General features: G+C 41.5%; 1 protein-coding gene across 8 annotated transcripts in view; it reads left to right on the top strand.

Moving 5' to 3' along the window:
• The window catches only part of LTBP1 (latent transforming growth factor beta binding protein 1), a 399,796-nt gene that overhangs the window by 375,574 nt on the left and 4,882 nt on the right, over nt 1-19,340 (top strand). For all 8 annotated transcript variants that reach the window (XM_077772762.1, XM_077772764.1, XM_077772765.1 and 5 more), the window contains one exon: nt 18,304-18,426. In XM_077772762.1, coding sequence (XP_077628888.1) covers nt 18,304-18,426 — 123 coding nt within the window. The remainder of the gene's footprint in view (nt 1-18,303; nt 18,427-19,340) is intronic.

Consider the following 19,340-nt stretch of genomic DNA (forward strand, 5'->3'; position numbering starts at 1 on the left):
CCCGGCTTCTATCTTGACTTTCCTATTACAAACAATGCTGCAAGTGAACTTCCATGTACATATCTTCTATGTACCTATGGGAGTGCCTTAGTAAGAAAATTCCTACAAATGAAATTGCTGGGTTGGGAAGTATGTGCATTTTAAATTTACTATTTTACTCTGAAAATATCGTGCAAATTTGTACTCCCCTTGGCAGCATTTGAAATGCCTCCTTTCTCACGCCCTTCTACCATTGGATATTCTCAATGTTTAAAATTGTTTTAATCATGAGTGAGAAGGATATCTTACATGCACCTCCCTTACTCCTAGGGAATTTGAGTGTCTTTTCTTTGTTTATAGGTGATATGTATTTCTTGGTCAGTGAATTGTTTATCAAATCCTTTGCCCATTTGTTGTTGGACTTGGTGCCTTATTAATTTTTAGGAGATTTTTACATATCCTGTTCACAACCCCCACGTTTGAGTCATGGTATGTATGCTACTTGTTATGGGAACCCCTTTATAGAGGTTCTGCACCTATTTGCATTTTATTCTGTCCCTGTTCTGATCATATGATATTAAGTATTTACTGCACATAAGTCTGACAGGCCAAAGCCTTTGAAAGTCAAGTTTAATTGACATAGCTTTCAGAAGAATAGTCAAGTATTCTGCTGTTAGAAATGAATTTTAGGGGTGCCTGGGTGGCTTAGTCGGTTAAGCGTCCGACTTTCGCTTAGGTCATGATCTCTCGGTTCGTGGGTTCGAGCCTCGCGTCGGGCTCTGTACTGACTGCCAGCTCAGAGCCTGGATCCTGTTTCAGTCTGTGACTCCCTCTCTCTCTGACCCTCCCCTGCTCATGCTGTCTCTCTCTCTCTCTCTCCTAGAAATAAATAAAAGAAAAAAAGAAGAAATGAATTTTAGAATATTATTTTAGAATATTGCATCCACTTCCTTTAACTGAGACTTAACAAAACATCATTAAATATAAATTTGAACAAATACATGTGAACAAATACATACTGTATAATATTTTTAGGAGAGTATGGGGTATCAGGAAAAATATGGTACCCATTGCCAAACTAAAAAAAGATAAGTAGCATTGCTAATTATGATAGCACTATATAATTATAATAATTAGCACTGCAACAGTCTTGTAGTTTACATATGCACAGTACTTAGGATAAAATCTCCAAAATGAATCTCTAGCATATAGTCAATCAAATCTTCAAAATCAGTGGTTTTCAGTCTTTTGTTTTTTAAACAATGGTAGTTTGTCAACTGAATTGTCATTTTAACCTCCAGTATATAAGTTTATTAACCTCAAGGTTGCTGGGGAAACTGGTTGAGAGGATAACTACTTAGGCTCTGCGGGTATCTCTCAAGGACCCCAGGTTCCAGGGAACATATGTTGAAAACTGTTGTAAATGTTTTAGTGGGAGGATAGGAATACGTTATGCAGCCCAGAAGGAGTATTTCTGTTATATCCCTGAAATGATGGCCTAGAACTATAAATCCAGAATAAATAAATAAAGTATAAATCAGAATAAATCCACAGAGAAGGCCACAGCAAAGGTTTCCCAGAGGTCCTCTGACCAGCTGCCATTGCCATCCGTGATCAGCACCTGACATTGTAGTTACACCTACACCAAAGCAAATCTTCCATTAGGCATTTCTGCTGGGGTACAGTCACGACAGGGAGCCAGAGCATCGAGGTCAGCATATGGGCTCTGGAAGCAAGTAGCCTGAGTTTGCATACTGGTTTGTCAACTTCCTTTCTATGCAACCTTGTTGCATTGTCTCCCCTTGCCTCTGTTTCCCCATGTGAAAGTGATTTCACCTGCCTTACAGACTGCTTTAAGAAGTGAGTAAGTTAATACATGAACACCTAGAATAGTCTTCGACACATTCAGAAGATATTAGCAGTACCTATTGCTACTTCCTGCCAAGTGACGCAGATCAAATGTGTTTCCAAATGTAACTGAAATCCAAGGATCTTGTAAAACATACAATTATCTAATAATAGCATCTGAACATGAATTAAGGATAGACAAATGCAAAAGTAATTTCTCTCATATAAGCCTTACTTTTCTAGACAACTACTTTGTAAATATCATTGGGCATGTCAATTCGTTGTGCGTGGAGATCTCATAAGAAAACAGATTATGGTTTCTAAGTGCAGAGAGTCGGGCAGGATTCTATGTTCCTCGAAAGTCCCAAGATGATGCGGATGCTCCTGGTCCTCAGGCCACACTAGCAAGTTTCTAAAGACACCTGCCAGGATCCACCTTGATTTTGTTAAAACCTACTTTCATACTGTTGGTAATTTTTCAAAGAGGAAACAAAGAATGTGTGAATTTTAAAATATTTTTACTCATAATTTCTGTCCTTGAACCTTTTAAAAAATATGCTATTCATCGATACCTTGATAGTTGAAAAGGACCACATTGTTGGTTAATATAAGCACTGGATGAATCCCAGCCTGTCGGGCACTGAACCTTCCAGTTTCCCTAGTTGCTCAGTGCTGCTTTGGGGAACAATTAGTTACTGATGGAAACAGTGTTGGAGGAACTTGAGGAATAAATCGTAGCACTTGTCATCGGCTTTGAGCATTAAAGTGCAGTGTAAAGTAAAGCTTTGGCTCTGGAACAGGCTTTCACACTTCTGGTGCAATAGGTCATGGGCACTAATTCTTGCTAAGGCAGCAGCTACATCTGAGAATACTGGTAGTTGGAGGAGGTCGGAGTGGCCTGTTCAATAGTGTTCTCCAAAGTTAGATGGCGTCTTGCGGATTGGTACCACATGCAGGGGAAGTGAGTGGAGGGGGACGGATTATGTCAGGACAGCTTGACATGAGGAGAACTGTATAGTTGTACAATCCAGTACATTTCTGGGGCTGCTTAGAATCCCATGTTAATCCCCTGCTCAAGTCCTGGAGGCCAGACACCAGGCATTAGCGGAGGTTCCAGATGATGGAGGGAGGCCCTGCAGATATGACTTTGGACAATTTGTTGAAGTCGTTGTGCACCGATAGCCTCCCCATCCTCAACCCCTGAAGGCCTCGGCACCCCTCTTCCTGTTCTGGCCTCCTCCTCCTCTCCCTCCCCATCCTATGCCTTTGGATGCTGCCTGCCTTTAAAATGTTTGAGAGAGGGGAAATGGACTGCTTTGGGGTGACCCTTGAATTTGAGTTCTTTATCCTGATACATAATTCCAGACTCTGGGAGAAAAAGGTCTTTGGAAAACTAAGTCAGGGAAAACATTTTATCTGTGTCATAAACAAGACTTAGAGAAACTACAGCTTTAGAGCAAGGTGATAAAGTTAGCAGATTGAGAATTGGTGTCTCATAAACTGTCCATCACAGTGTAGCACACTGGTGGGCATACTAACAGTATATAGTTGATGAATTAAGGGACTAAAGCAAGGCAGTCATTCTTGGTGAACAGAACTTAGTGTTACCTTGCACTTAAGTAAAATGAATTTTTAATGTTTTTATTGCTACTCTTAAATGCATAAACTTCATCTTTCTGGAAAATGTGCCTATGAATTACAAGATTTTTAGGATGCCGTTATCTCATGGAAATAAAAATCTATTAACCCATATGTGAAAAACATTAGACACACTTGAATACTGGAATCTAAAATACCCAGGGCTCCCAGTGTCTGTGGCTATCTTGTTAAAATAATTAGACTTCTGTTAAGTAAATTATTAAAATAATTAGACATATTGTAAGTAAGTTGAACATAAAGACTTAAAGTCTTGATCTAAAACTTTGAAGTTAAGAAATTTGATAGGACACCTAGTGTGTTGAGAGAGTGCCACCTATTGGTGATATGATGTACTGCACCGCAGGTGTTGGACCCTCTCAAGTACTCTTAGTGAAAGTCAAGTGTACAAAGGTGAGAGTAGTTACAACTCTTTTTTTAAAATGTTTTTTTTTTTAATTTATTTCTGAGAGGGAGAGAGACAGTGTGAGCAGGGGAGGGTCAGAGAGAGGGAGATACAGAATCTGAAGCAGGCTCCAGGCTCTGAGCTAGCTGTCAGCACAGAGCCTGATGCGGGGCTTGAACCCACGAACTGTGAGATCATGACCTGAGCCGAAGCCGGACGCTCAACCGACTGAGCCACCCAGGCAGCCCAAGAGAGTAGTTAAAACTCTTAAGGAAACTAGTGGCACAAAAGAAATTGGCAAATGTTAGGAAAAATTTTAAAACACTAATACTGATCAAAATGTGAGGAATAGTCCTCTGTTTTGCTGAGAGAACAGTTGGAGGATACAAATACACAGAAACAGTTGATACAGAAATTCTAGTTCCGGGGATACAGATTATGCTTGTTCTTGAGCGCAAGGGGGAAAATGTAATCATTACAGCTGAAGAAAAATGTGAAATCAGTTCTGTCATTAGGGAATTTGTAAACTGTTACACACAAGATTCAATTAGCAATAAGGGCTATGTTTGAAATGCAATCTTAAATTATTTATAGTTTGCCTGTTTTCCGTTTTAGTTAAATTGCTTACATATTCCTCCCTTCATTCCATTATTTACCATACACCTGTTATTCACTGGCCAACAAATTATGGAATAGATGTATAGGTTGTATTTCCATGAAATGTAAATTTTGATTCTGTAAAACTAACATAGCATACAATTGTGTTACTAAATTAGCATTGTTTTTTCCTAAATGTTATCACATCTAAACATGCACGTGAAACCCTTGATGCCCTTATTTAATAAATTCACTATTTGCTGCAACAGCAAAATTTTTAATACTTTGCAATAGCTACTCTACCCCCAATATTTTCATATGGTTTTACAGAAGTGAAAGACTTTGAAATCTGTTTTTGAACCATTGAGCTAGTGATTTCTTCCATATCCATGCACAGCTTTTACATATTCCCACATATCTCCATATAAGAAGTTTCATAATACTCTTCGAGGTGTGAAGGAAGACAGGGATTTGAGTCATGGACTGAACTTGAAAAAATATTGTAACTGGGCAGTGCTTGCAAAGGCCTTTCAGCAGTCATGGTTTAAAGGCTTTTCCAAGAAATATGTTTCCAAAGAATGTTAATAATGACTTTGGAACATCGTCCATGTGAGGCACAGTGAGTGGTCACTGCCTTTGGTTTAAGCAGTCCAAGGGTCTTGTTCCGTTTCTGGCACCACTTCTGTCAATAAAGTTGCTTCAGTTTCCTTTACCCAAAGTTGAGAACTCTTGTGAGGTTAGGGTAATTAATACTCTCTGAGTACGAAAGCATTTATCATTTTGATCATAGATCCTGAATATTATGATTAAAGGAAGTATAACTGTTAATAAATTATAGTGGAGCATTAAAATCACACTGGAAAGATATGAAAGGCCTCCTAAATTGTCTGGCTACCATGCCTGCACACAGAATGTACACTGTATATACGTAGAGTGGTGAGTGGTAAGTGGCCCAGCTCTTTGGGACGCAATTCTTGGTATCCATGAAACTAGGCTGGATTGAATACCGTATAGAATGGCAAGTGAGAGACTTATGTGGTTTCTTATCGAAAGGATTTATTTACTTAGCTTCCTCTTGCTCCCTCCAAAAAGGAGTGAAAATACTTTTCTTACTATAAAAGGATGACTGGAAAATAAAGTTTAGTAATGAATTGTGCACGTACAGCTCTGTGATTGAGTCCTTACGTTAGTTTCCTTGCTTGTGAAATGGCAGTAACAACAATAGGTCATTTGAGGGTTAAATGTGATAAATGTATGTGAGATGCTTGGATTACAGTAAATGCTTTGTAGGTGTTAGCAAATCAAATCCTGTTCCAGGAAATGAGTTGAGCTAATGATTGTTCCCTGCTAGAAGTCTTTTTTGAAAGGAGGTGTGAGTTAAAGACAATGAAGCATTGGAAGAGTGTTTGGGGACAAACCCAGAGTCAGACAGCTCTGCGGGACCCCGAGAGAAGCGAGCTCTTCATTCCCCTCCAGACTCAGAGCTACGAGTGTCAGCTAAGGGAAGCTTTATGGCTGGAAAGGACCATTTCATGTTGCCTCTTAAATGAATATTCAGTGTATTCAACTTGTCAACTTTTTAAATAAAAAGGCAAAATAACATTTTATGTTTATAAAGAGTATAATTTATAACTGTTCAGAGACTTTCCTAAGAATTTAAGTTCAACTTAACCATTTTGTCATTCTGTTTATAAGTCCAATATTTTTTATGTAAAATAAGATCGATTTTTATTTTGTAATGAATTTAAAAATTTTTTTTTAACGTTTATTATTGAGAAACAGAGAGAGACAGAGCATGAGCAGTGGAGGGGAAGAGAGAGAGGGAGACACAGAATCAGAAGCAGGCTCCAGGCTCTGAGCTGTCAGCACAGAGCCCAACGCAGGGCTGGAACCCACAAATTGTGAGATCATGACTTGAGCTAAAGTCAGACGCTTAACTGACTGAGCCATCCAGGTGCCCCAATGAATGTTTAAATATAGCAAGGAACAGATAAAATTTTCCTTGGGAATGTCTTCTGTATCAAAACTGTATTAATTAAATCTATGAACACTTTGGTCTCCATATATAAATTTTATGGGGCACCCACGTGGCTCAGTCGTTAAGCATAGGACTTTGGCTCAGGTCGTGATACCACAGTTCGTCAATTCTACCCCCACATCAGGTAAGCTCAAGCCCCACTTCTTTCTCCCTCTCTCTCTCCCTCTCTCCTTCTCCCTTCTCTCTCCCCCCTTTCTCTCCTCCTCCCTCTCCACTCCTCCCCCTCTCCCTTTCCCCCTCCCCCTCTTTCCCTCTCTCTCTCTGCCCCTTGTGGGATTCTCTCTCTCTCTGCTATTCTCTCACTTGTGCCCTCTCTCTCTCAAAGAAATTACAAACTTTATGTATTTGATTTTTCTCTCTAGCACTTTATATACTCACAAGGGCAGCCCACAGTCATAATAAGCATTTTCTTCTTTTTTTAGTTTATTTATTTATTTTGAGAGAGAGAGCGTGTATGCACATGCTTGTGTTGAGGGAGGGAGAGAATCCTAAGCAAGCACTATGCTCAGTGCAGAGCCCAACACAGGGCTCGATCTCACTAACCATGAGATCACAACCTGAGGTGAAGTCAAGAGTCAGACACAACTGACTGAGCCACCCAGGTGCCCCAACATTTTCTTCTTAAGTGCTTAAGCAGCTCTTCTAAATCTTTATAAATCACACTTCATATGTAGAAAATTTAATCAAGTTCTTTTAATTCTCATTCAACACAAATTCTAATAAAAAGGCAGCTTGAGTTCAAAATAAAATCCCAAGGTCTGTCGGTCCGATTCTCTATGATATGGTTCCTACAAACATAAATATATGAATAACGAAAAGCTCATTCCAAAACCTTCACAGAAAAGTATTACTATTCTAGACTTCATGTACATCATTAATAGCAGAGTTTCCATCTCAGGCCAGCTGAGGTCACTGGACGGAAAAATTCCCGACTATGATGGTTATTGGAGGACGAAGACCATCATATGGGATGTGTATGCCCAGGTGTGAGTCTCAACATCCATGCATGAGATGATGGGCACGTCCCTTACTCCGATGTCAGCAGGGGACCACAAGTGCTTCTCATGTTAACTACTTTTATAATCAGTATCTTCCATTACAGGGACTCTCAAGGGAGTGATAGGGCAGATAAAAGTAATATATAAAAGCTTTTCTCCAGCTACACGACTTAAGAATCATAAACCTTCCTCCCAAAGGGATGTGTTCCTCCATCGAGATTCCCTACCACCCTGATGGCTTGAACTGATGACAAACTTCCCTTGTGCAGGCTGAAGGGTATTAGGGTTCTTTAGAAAAATGGGCCCAATAAAAGAGGGACTTATTGACCGATTGATTCATTCATCATAAGGAATTGGTTCATGTAATTATAATAGCTGGTAAATTCCAAATCTGCAGGGAGGGCTGATGATGTGCGAGGCTTGAGGGAAGCCAAGGCTCCAGGTCAGGGGCCTTCAGGCAGGAAGAGCCCATGTTGCCGAAGAAGCTGGAAGGCAGTGGACAGTGGGCTGGAGAATTTTCTCTCAGTGGAAGGTCATTCTCTCTTCAGTGATCCAGTGAATCAGTAATTCAGGAGTGAGCGATGCCCACGTTATGGAGGGCAATTTGTTTTAATTCAGGTTCACCAATTTAAATGTTAATCTCATCCAAAACACCCTCATAGAAACACTCAAAATAACGTTTGACCAACTACATCAGGGCACCCCAGGGCCTACGAGCCTAGTTGGTGCATGAAATTAGCCATCACAGGTGGGATTGTGAAAAGTTAAATATGTGCATTTTGTGGGCCATCTGCATTGTCCGCTACCATCGTATTTAAGAAAGGGTGTTGGTTTTCAGTTCTTTCTCTTCCTAAATAGATGCTAGAAAAGGACAGGAAGGAGGTAGGATACTTAGCACTTAGCCAGGGCCCCCAGCTGGACAGGGCTGTGACCGCAGGTCTGGGCCTCTTTAACCAGGCTGTGCAGGAGATACAGGACTTGAGAGAGGAAATAAGTAGGCAGGGATGAGTGACAGAGAAGCCTGCTACAAAGAGGACAGTCTGCATCAGAAGAAGAGTACTAGGAATGAAGGTTTCTAGAACATGCTTTTTAAAAAAATTTTTAATGTTTATTTTTGAGAGAGAGAGCATAGGGGAGGAACAGAGAGAAAAGGAAACACAGAATCTGAAGTGGGCCCCAGGCTCTGAGCTGTCAGCACAGAGCCCGAGATCATGATCCGAACCAAAGCCAGATGCCTAACCCTCTGAGCCACCCAAGCGCCCCCCCCCCCNGGGTTAAGCATCCGACTCTTGCTTTCTGTTGAGATCATGATTTCCCAGTTCCTGCGATTGAGATTCCTTCAAGCATGGGATTCTTCCTCTCTGTCAGACCCTCCCCTGCTCGCACTCAGTTTGGTTTTTGTTGTTGTTGTTTTGTTTTATTTTTTGTTTTTTGAGAAACAGTCAAAACCACCACCACCACCTTGCCTTTGGCAGGTGCATTGGACAAGAAAGCACCAGGTGTGAGTCAGGCACATTCAGGTTAGGATCATATTTTGTAGTCACCGATTTAAAACATTTTACAAAAAAAAAAAAAAAAGGAAACCTGGTTTGCTTTCAGAGTAAGGACAGTTAAAAGTGGGGGAAACCCAACCATGATATAGGGGGAAACCTCCATTTCCTGCTCTACTGCTAGACGCAGCACTCTGGAGGCATGTCTGAGAACAAGCTGCAGTCCCAAACCCAATTCCCTGGGGTCAGAGCCGGCAAGGGTTTGGAACACCAGCTGCAGAGAACTTGCTAGACTGCAAACGAGAGTATTAACTACTCTGAGAGCTGGTGGAAGCCATGGTCTCCGGGCTCCAGAACAATTAGAGAAAGTTAAATGCGAGCAGAATTTGAGGACAAGATTGCCAGTTGGTGTCCTGAGCACTTGTGAAGTTTTAGTTTGTGAATGGCTTGGACTTCAGGGAGTCAGTTGCACTCACTGCTTATTTTTCCTAAAAGCTGTACTGTACTGAGGTGCTAAGAGAGGATTGGGCCACATTCTTACATAACATATACCGAATAGAGAGTAATTTCATTATGACTATAGTCGCACTGATGCCCCCTTAGACTCTTTGTCATTTAAAGCCAAAGTAGAGAAATTAACACATACATGTAAAAGGAACAATCTGATGACAAAGAACAACACTTTTATTTTTAATTAACAAGAGATTTAATTCATCTCGCAAATAAGATTGTTTTAGCAGTTTACACTTTCTCCCTTGAAATTGGAGCTTACGCATAGACATCCAGTTTCTAGAAGCACCTTTTCAGTGTTTTGACTAGGTGACTTGCTCTTTAGTGGACATTTTACTTTCACATATTTTAATAAGCTTTGCTGCTGTTAGGATTTTTTTTCCATCTTCGGTGACGAGAACAGCTGAAATGTACTCTAAGAAGAATGCTGTGCTAAGCAGGACTATAAGAAGATCACTGGCCATAATTGTTTAAAGCCCCGTTTTATGTTTGAGGTTTTAAATTCAAATAATACTGTGTTTATTCTGACCTTTTCTTTTTTTTTTTTTAATATTTTTATTTATTTCTAGGAGAGAGAGAGAGACAGCATGAGCAGGGGAGGGTCAGAGAGAGAGGGAGATACAGACTCAGAAACAGGCTCCAGGCTCTGAGCTGGCAGTCAGCACAGAGCCCGACGCGGGGCTCGAACCCACGAACCGCGAGATCGTGACCCAAGCGAAAGTCGGACGCTTAACCGACTAAGCCACCCAGGCGCCCCTATTCTGACCTTTTCTTAATTAAGCTTATGAGACAGCTGTGGCTACAACAGAGCTGCTGACTACTGGTGTCTTTTAAATGCTGACCTCATGGCCAGAGCAGGCAAGGCTGGCAGAGAAGTTTAGGGGAAGCCTAGCTACTCTCCCTTCATGCAGCACACAGATTGTGCCTCTGATGAATGGGAGAAAAGCATCTAGAAAATGCTTAGAAAGCTACCAAGTTCTTGTCTTGCTGCAGACACAAATCTGCAGGGAGTGGAAGCTAGGGAGGCCATTGTTTTTGCCTCATATCAGTAACTAATATCTTAAGAAAGAAGCAGATTTCAAAAGATTTGACCACTGGGGGAATTAGGACACAGCATGCCTTCTCTATGCTTCCTTCTGAGATTCAAGTCTCCATGGCAAGCAGAGCTGTTGTGAACAGTTGTGCTGGTTATACACTGCTCAGCCCTAAAAGATAGCATTCACATGGTAATCTGTGAGCGCCTACAAGGTATAGCTGAAGAAATCCCTTCCTGGAGGAAGAGCTATTAAGACCATAGCTGATTCTGAATAGATCTAGAGGGGAAGGTAAAAAGAGTAATTTCAGATTAAGATAAATAGCAATGAACGGGAAAATCTTAAAACTGAGTTAGGGATCTTAAAATAGTTCAGTGTTCCTTTGTAGTGTCTTATTTCCTGTAATTGAATAATATTGACTATGTTTAGTGTTACTTTCGTATTCTGCTTATTATCTAGAACCTGGTCTTCAAGTACTAATGGATTCAGCAGTATCTTTATCTCATAACCTTGAGATCTATACTTCAGAATATTAATCAAGAGTTTTGAACAAATATTAATACAGCTTTCTTTGCTTCCAAACTTAAATAAACAAGGTCAAAATAATATACATTAAAACCCAATCATACTTACTCTTGCATTTTAACAATTTTTAGTAAAAGTAAAGGGTATACATTGAGAGTCTATCTGGCTTGCTTTTAGAAAATCGTCAAACTTCGCTAGACCTCCATTGCCTCAGCAGAAAAGCGAATGAGAGACTGGCCTTACAGATGTAAGATGGACTGCTTACAAAATGTTAAATTGTCCATCGTTCTGAAACCACCTAGGTGAGCTCTGCTGAGCACAATAGTGGCACCTAGTGGTGATTACCTCCTAACCCAACCACAAAGTTCTATGACAAATTGTCTTCTCTAGATCCTTCAGCCTAATAGTAAAAATTTTCTCTTCAGGATCATAAAATATGTAAGCTAGAAAGGATCTCAGAGATCAACTAGTCTAGTTTCCTCATTCCACCAGTTAAAATTAAAAAGGTTAGATGAATTCTAGACTTAATAAATAAAATGTTTTTTCTCCTGTATTATTTTTCTCTCGACTTTTTTTTAGGTAATGTTCATATAACATAAAATTAAGCATTTTCAAGTGAACGCTTTAGTTGCTTTCAGTACATCCACCGTGTTGTACAACCTTCCCCTTAAGGATGTAGTTAGTACCTATTTCAAAATCATTCTTACTTGGTTAATGCAAAAATAAAGACTGAAACCAGGATATTGCTGATATATAATAATTAACTGATTTTTCCTAATTGTTGACTTCTCAGATTGTCACTTCAGAGTGATATTTAAAGAACGGGAAAGAAGAAAATAAAATGATTTATCTGCCCTTGGAGTCAGAAAATAATGAAGTAGAACTGTTTAGAAAAACTGACACGCTGAACTTTCCCCTTGTTTGCCTGTTAATTGTTCGGTCATCTCTCTTATCAAATACCAGAGGTTACCTCATTCTCAAATTCCCCGGAGATTGCCTGAATGTGAGATTTAATGATGTATTTCCAAAGCCCTGGGTATTTAGAAACAGGCAAACCTTTTTCATGCAATCCTTAATAAGAAATTCATAAGTTATCAATCATTATTTTAGGGTTTTCGTGTGTGGCATGATTTAATGGCATTACAAGTGTGTAAACATAGAATCTAGGTTGTAGAAAGCAAAGGGAGCCTCTAGTTTTTGGCATCCATACCCAACAAATCTGTCTCTCCAATAGAGGCTGGCTAAATAAACAGCAATCTGTTGGAAGTGCAGGGAATGACTGGATTTGGAAGGGCAGTGTTAGGTGACTGCTTGGGGGGGCGGGGTGCTCAGTTGGTCTGTGGCCCATGAGTTTCCTTAGAGCATTAACATTTACAGGAGTCCCACAGAACATAAACCCTGCCAAGACTTTAGACTTCATTACTTCCCTGTCCTCGACAAGTACAATTTAATTGAACATTAAGCAATTTGATCTCTTTCACCTAATAAATCGAGCAAATTCAATAAACATAAATCCTGCTAATGATAGAGCTGACCCTGGTGGGGCTGAGCTCATCAGCATTCATAGTTACTGCTCTCCCTGGAATTTGAGTCACAAATGCTTATTGCTGAACTAAGTACTTACCTGGTGCTTAAGGTCTAGGGAGTGGATTTCATAATTTTCTTTTTGCAGGGTTTCTGGAGGGCAGCCGTGGAATCGAGCATGGTTTTGCAGATAGACCAAGTCAGCTTCAAACCTCTCATCTAAGCTAGGACAAGTTACACTATAAACTAGAAACAAAAGGAGCTAATTGCAGTTATTTCATAGGGTGTTCTGAGATTTCAATGAAAAGAAATGTACGCAAAAGGTATAGCACCTGACACGTGGGAACTTCGTAGTATGTGTTAGCTAACTTCCCCTTTTTACCCACTGTTTTTTAGCAGAGATCTGTATAGCAGCCAGTGTTGACATGGTACTGTGTTTCCCTAAATTAGGCTTGATTATCCATTATATATGCCCGTGACTCTGAGTTACCTCCCTCTTCCTCTTCATCTAGTTGGCCTCCTTCCTGTAGAGGCTCACCTCCAGGTGAAGCCTTCCTCAGCTCTTCCTGATGACCTTCTCTGTGGTCCCGATAAACTGTTGTACATGTCACAGTGTATGTACTTTTGTCACAGCATCATTATAACCTCCCTCTCTCCCAAATCCCACCCTGCCCATGATATTCTCTGCATCTGGTTGAATGAGTGAGTTAGTCACTGAATGAAACAATGACTTGCCTTTAATATCACAAAGACAGGTACCCTAGTCCTGTTCAGGATGACGTTCAAAAAAATATGTTTAGTCCAAGGAACTAGAAAGTAGAGAAACAGCACTAGGACCCAAAACCTTTGACTCTGAGTCCTTTTTCTTTTTATTATACCCTGTTTGCTCTCACAGAGCAGCAAGTTTTAATATCCGGCAAGCAGATCACTGCCTATTCACCAGACACTGTGGGTAAAAGTTTTTTGTCTGAAAAGAGCGTAAGTAGAGAAGCACGCAGACAGGTAGCCGACCCACAGTGTGTAGACTGCCAATAGCACGAGCTCTTTCAGGTTCCTTTCTCATCAGTGCTGGATGATATTTTCTGTAAATGGTTCCCATTTTTCTAATCTCCTAGCTTTTGCTAATTTCAGTCAAAGACAAACGCCCATTGTGCTGCTGGCTCCGCAGGCCCTGGGATAAATCCTAATTCCATTCTCCCTGTCCTCTTCCTTCATTTCCTGGCTGTGCGTCTATGTTTTCCAAACACCATCATCAATCAATAAGACGTGTGGAAGTCTGTAGGAAAAACACCTGGTCTAGACATTGGAGCAAAACACGACCCATTTTTCTTAATGCAGAAGAATTGGTCCCTGTTTCTCCTGTATTTGAAAACAATACATTTCAAATGCTGGAGACCCGAGTTTTTAGCCTTGATGTGTGGAGAATGAAATGCAGTCTCATCTTCCTTTCTAAAAGCAGCTGAATTTAATCTGCCTCAGTCAGAACTAAAACTTCACCTCCCAGTTTCCTCACATGCCAGAGTGGCATGGTGACATGTGACTGTCCAGGCCAGCCCTGCAGATGTGTCTGTCATCAGGAAGGGAGATTTCCTGCCAGGATATACTGTTGTGCTTCCCATTGCTGCTGACAGCAGAGGCCCCAGACCCCGTGGCTCCAGGGGGTAATTTTTTAACTTTTTTTTCCTTCAATTTAAAATTAAAATCAAAGCAGCACCATCTGTCATAAGAATCTGCCATGCCAGGGAAAGGAGTGTGATCAATGGCCTGGATCTTGTTGAGACCACTTAGTGACGGTGTCCCACACTATCCCATGTGCGTCTTTTCATAGCTTTGATCAAGAGCCTAGCATTTGTCCTTGGGGAGGTAGAGAATGCATTGAGGGGGGAGGCTTTGAGGTGTGAATATTTCCATTTCCTGTTCATTTCACATTCAGATTTGGCCAGATCCTGGACGAACACATTGTAAATGGTGGCTCAGATGTGGTATTTGCCTCCCAGAGTACAAGCTTTGCTAAGCAAAACTATCCCTTTGTATCAGTCCCTAGACAACTAAGTGATTAATAGTTGTTGATGTGCTTAAGTAAAGGGTGTTTTGGAGAAGGAAAAAGACTCTAGGGAGAGTATGCGTTCATCCTGCATGTTGAGCTAGGTGAAAATGGAGAGCCAATAGAGTCTCATGCGCTCTCATGGGAAGTTCAGGGATCTGCTTTTCCTGGATTCTGTACTCTCTGCCAACCACGATTCACTGTGTCCCCCCAGCCAGAGTGTAAACATGCCCCAGCACTAGGGATCACCAAGGCTAGAATGGGCTCTGGTTGTGGCTTGGGGTGCTCAGAGGCCCAGCAGTTTCTAGAAATGTGCACGTGCCCATGTCCTGAGAACAGTGCCTTGTCGAAGGTAGAAAATTCTGTGATATTCCAGTTGTTCCCCTGGAAGATGAAGAGAAGCCTGTCTGCTCGAGACATCTATGAAGGATTCAGGCATACAGTAAGATTTGTTGAACATCACTGTCCCTTATACTCTGAGTTCTGTTGATCTGGTGTTAAAATATGCTATTGCTCTCATTGCCCAACCAAGTAATTGTATTTGTCAAGACAGTAAGTGATTCTGTCCCCAGTTGTTTGAGACGAAGTCCATGAAGACATCTTGCTGTGTTTACTGAGCAAGAGTTTCTCTCCATGTATTAAAAAAAAAAAAATTTTTTTTAGTGTTTATTCTTGTGTGAGAGAGAGGGAGACAGAGTCTGAAGCAGGATCCAGGCTCTGAGCTGTCAGCACAGAGCCCGACGCTCCCACTCACCAACTGTGAGATCATGACCTGAGCCTAAGTCAGATGCTTTACCAACTGAGCCACCCAGGCGCCCCCTCCATGTATTTAAAAATTCCAAATAATTATGAAACAATATTTTAAAAAACATCTAGAGAGTGACCTTGATTGCTTTTAATTTACTGCACACGTCTTTGCCTGCTGACAATTACCTGTACATTTTGCTAACACTGAAATTGATTCTTTGACTGTCTTTGAAAATCCTCATTTATTTGCATTGTTCATTAGGGACTTAGAGAATTTTACCTATGAGAGAAATCAGAAGTTCCATTTTCTTGATGATTCAGAATTTATGAACAGTTCTGTGCCAGTATCTCATTTTCATACATCAGTAACACAGAGGTAGGCAAACCAGAGTTATTACCCCCAAGTGACAGATGTGGAAACTGAGGCCTGCCCCAGTTGGGAAGTAAATAATCCAGTCAAGACTCGAGCCCCAGCTTCTGCCTCCAGAGTCCATGTTCCTTCCATTACCCCATGCTCGCTTCGTCCTTGACCCTGGCCAAGAATGGGAGCAGATGTGCACAACAGGAGGGCAGCACGGATGGATTAGGGTAGACCCATCCCTGTTCCCAGAAAGATAACTCAAAATGCATGTCCTAGCGATGATGGGAATGTAGCGCATCTTCAAATACAAAAGAGCGTACATTTCGTGCAGAAATCATGTTTTGAAAACTGACCAAAACTGTTTTGAAATTTGGAATGTTTAATGTGTTAGAGAAAGTAAAGCAGCAAAAGACAGTAAGTACTGGAATCTTAAAACTCCATGACTGAGGAAGAAAGGAAGAGAAGGAAGATACGGTGGGGCCCTGAGGTCTCACCCCTGTTCCTCTGCTCTGCTCCCCTTTACCAGCCTGGGTCCAATCAGAGACCTTCCTTAGGAACCACTTGGTAGTCCCCAAACAGCTTACAGTTTCTTTCTTGATGCTTCTGGGTAAGCTCTTTCAAAGGAATCCAAAATACCTTTCCCAGCAAAGGAAATCCTACTTGTCTTCTGAATTTCAGGTCACATGCCACCTTTTCCAGGAAGCTCTTCCTCCTCTTCACTCTCACATTTGGGCCCTTTCTTTTGCAGTGCTAGTTGGTGAGAGCTTGAAGGGTAGGGACGAGGTCATTTCGTGGTGGAAGAGGGATGGTCTAGGGGAAGGACCCAGGCCTAAGAGCCAGACAGCCCCCCAACGGTCCTGTGTCAGTTGTCAGTTGACAGCTCGGGAACTTGAATCTCAGTGAGGCTTTCCCCCATGAGCATATGTTGGACAGGACCATGCTCAGCCATCTCTGGATTTAGTTTTACAAAATAAGATCATGAACTTATTTTTAATATCTCCTTTTGATCACGGCCATTGCTTGGATATAAACTATTGAACAATCTTCCTTTCAGATGTGCAACGAATGTATGTATATTTAAAAAAAAATAAAAAAGGCCATGAGAGAAAATGACCTAAGCTCTTGAAACTTGTAAATATTTCAGCAATTGTGCTCTCACAGGGAGATCCCTAATTCTTTTTCAAATTTGAAGCAGAGCTGACAGCTATTTGTGTTCTCTTTGCTTCCAGTTGTGTGTGGTTTTTTGTCGGGAGGGTTGCAAGTCAAGGATCTCTTTTTCAGGTTCACCTGTTTCCTTAATGAAATTAATATTTCTCATGAAATGGTTTCATGCAAAATCTTGGGGGGTTTGGGGTCTGTATGCTGTTCCTGGAAAGCTTCTGCACAAGGAGAATTTGAGGAAGGGCAACTGTCACCCTCCCTATCCAGTCAGTGTTCAGCGTCTTTTCCAGCCTTGTGCTTGCTTTGTGCAATTTTAGGAGAGAAGTGTGTGTGTACACATGCGTGTGTGTGCACGCGCGTGAGCACATGAGCACCTCTGAGTCCTTTAAGTGGGCATAGGGGGTGAAAGAAGGCCTTGAGAATTCACACCATTGCCCTAGTGCATTTCTTTAGTTTCATGTGTCACAGGAGGAAAGAGAGGAAAACTCCCCCAATCTGTGGTCCAGGAAAATGTGGTTGCTGCCTTGTGTGACTGTCCTAAGAGTGTCCATCCAGTCCTGGGGCCACCAGACTGGCATCTCACAGTTCTGGCAGAGCTGCTGAAGCCTGGGGAGTCCCAGGATTTCTGCCATATGCTAGATAAATCCTTGGGCAGTGTATTTCCATACAACATGCATTGAGAACATGAAGCCATCCCTTCTGAAGCTTTCTTCTCTAGACCTGCCATGTAACTCTGCTCCTCAACTCAGGCAAGGGTCTGGGACCGTGAAATGCCTTGAAAACTTAGTTACCCAGGAACAAATGGAAAACCAATATCCCACGGGGTGACTGGGTCCTTATTACTGTAATACTATGTTCCAACAGAACAGGCCTTGATTTTAGAGTTCTGAAAGTTGTTCTTAAATTAAAACAGTGCCTACTGACATCCTCGCTTGATTACACCTTCTTGGGATTGCCAGGAATACATCTTTTCCATCTCTTTTGAGTGAAAACATACCTGTCTGAAAGAATGATTAGTCCTTTAAATAGGTAACACCTGATGGTTTCAGAGAAAACCATTCTTCCAAAAGGCCTGTAGCATTCTGAGCACTGGCTCACTTTTCAATTCCTTACTCTCCTGGGATATATTCTACCAACTGTTTAGCTACTGATTTTGGTCTTTAATGCAGAGTCTTAATTATGCTAAGTACCTTTTCATTGTGCGTGGGTGAATACAGCTCCCATAAAGAGCATGGAGACAGGGTGTAGGGTCAGTGGTGCCTGGGGGGGGAGGGGGGGGGAGGAAACAAGAGCATGTGGTGGACAGTACCCTGGCTGGTTTCTGCTGCTCTGAGCTGTGAGTGGATGTGTCTAGAGGGCCGGCAAATAGCGACGATGGCTCACATTGCTTGTCATTTCCTTCTTAGATGACTATGCCCAGCTGTGTAACATCCCCGTCACTGGACGCCGGCAGCCATATGGACGGGATGCCTTAGTTGACTTCAGCGAACAGTATGCTCCAGAAGCTGATCCCTATTTTATTCAGGACCGTAAGCAAAATTTTTCAGTTACATTGAAACTAAAATAATTGACCGAAGGTTAGTCAATGGTTTTCAAAGGTAGCCCCTGGGAATTTGTCAGAAATGTAAGCTTTCAGACCCCACTCTAAGAGATGCTGAAATGGAAAGTCTAGGGTGAGACCCAACAGTTGGATCTACCCTCTGCATACTCCTGATACCTGTTCAAGTTTGAGAAATATTGGATCAGATTATTGGCATGCTGGAGGGTTTGCTGTTGTGTTTACTTTCTTGAAATTAAAAAAAAAATCTTCTAAGATCCATAACAAAATCATTTCTTTTAATACATGGTGGTCTAGTTTAAGGGCCGGGGTTGTCTTGAAAGCCCAGTTATAATTGACATCTTTTTTCATATAAGGAAATGATGTGTTAACTGTACCAAGTTGATCTTTATAGGTATTTTAAAGTAGGAGGTCAAAAAAATCACTCTTCTGGTCAGAAATTGTTAGAATCCACTCATGATGGAATGTATTAAATAAGAAATGATGCATGATGGCCTCTCCTGCACTCGTGGGCAGAGTTTTTCTGTGGGAGATGAAGTGTGCCTGTGTGAACCCTGTTCCCATTTAGTAAAAGATGTCTGAGGGACACCTGGGTGCCCCATTTCAGTTAAGTGTCCAACTCTTGATTTCGGCTCATGTCGTGATATCGGGGATTTGTGTGTTCAAGCCCCGGTTTGTAATTTGTCCCTGCTTCAGTTCCAAGTCAAAGAGTGTTTCCTTCCTTCCTTTCCCCTTCCTTCCTTTTGTTTTTGGTTGGGTGCATACCTTGATCATTCAGCAGAATGAAGAGTGCTTCCTGAGCTGCATTAAAACAGCATTGTATCCGTCCAGCCAAGTTAATTAACATGCCCCTGTGTTCTCCCCCCCCCCACCACCCCCAGCCGC

The sequence above is a fragment of the Crocuta crocuta genome, unplaced genomic scaffold, assembly GCF_008692635.1.
Source record: "Crocuta crocuta isolate KB4526 unplaced genomic scaffold, BGI_CrCroc_1.0 scaffold363, whole genome shotgun sequence".
Lineage (NCBI taxonomy): Eukaryota > Metazoa > Chordata > Mammalia > Carnivora > Hyaenidae > Crocuta > Crocuta crocuta.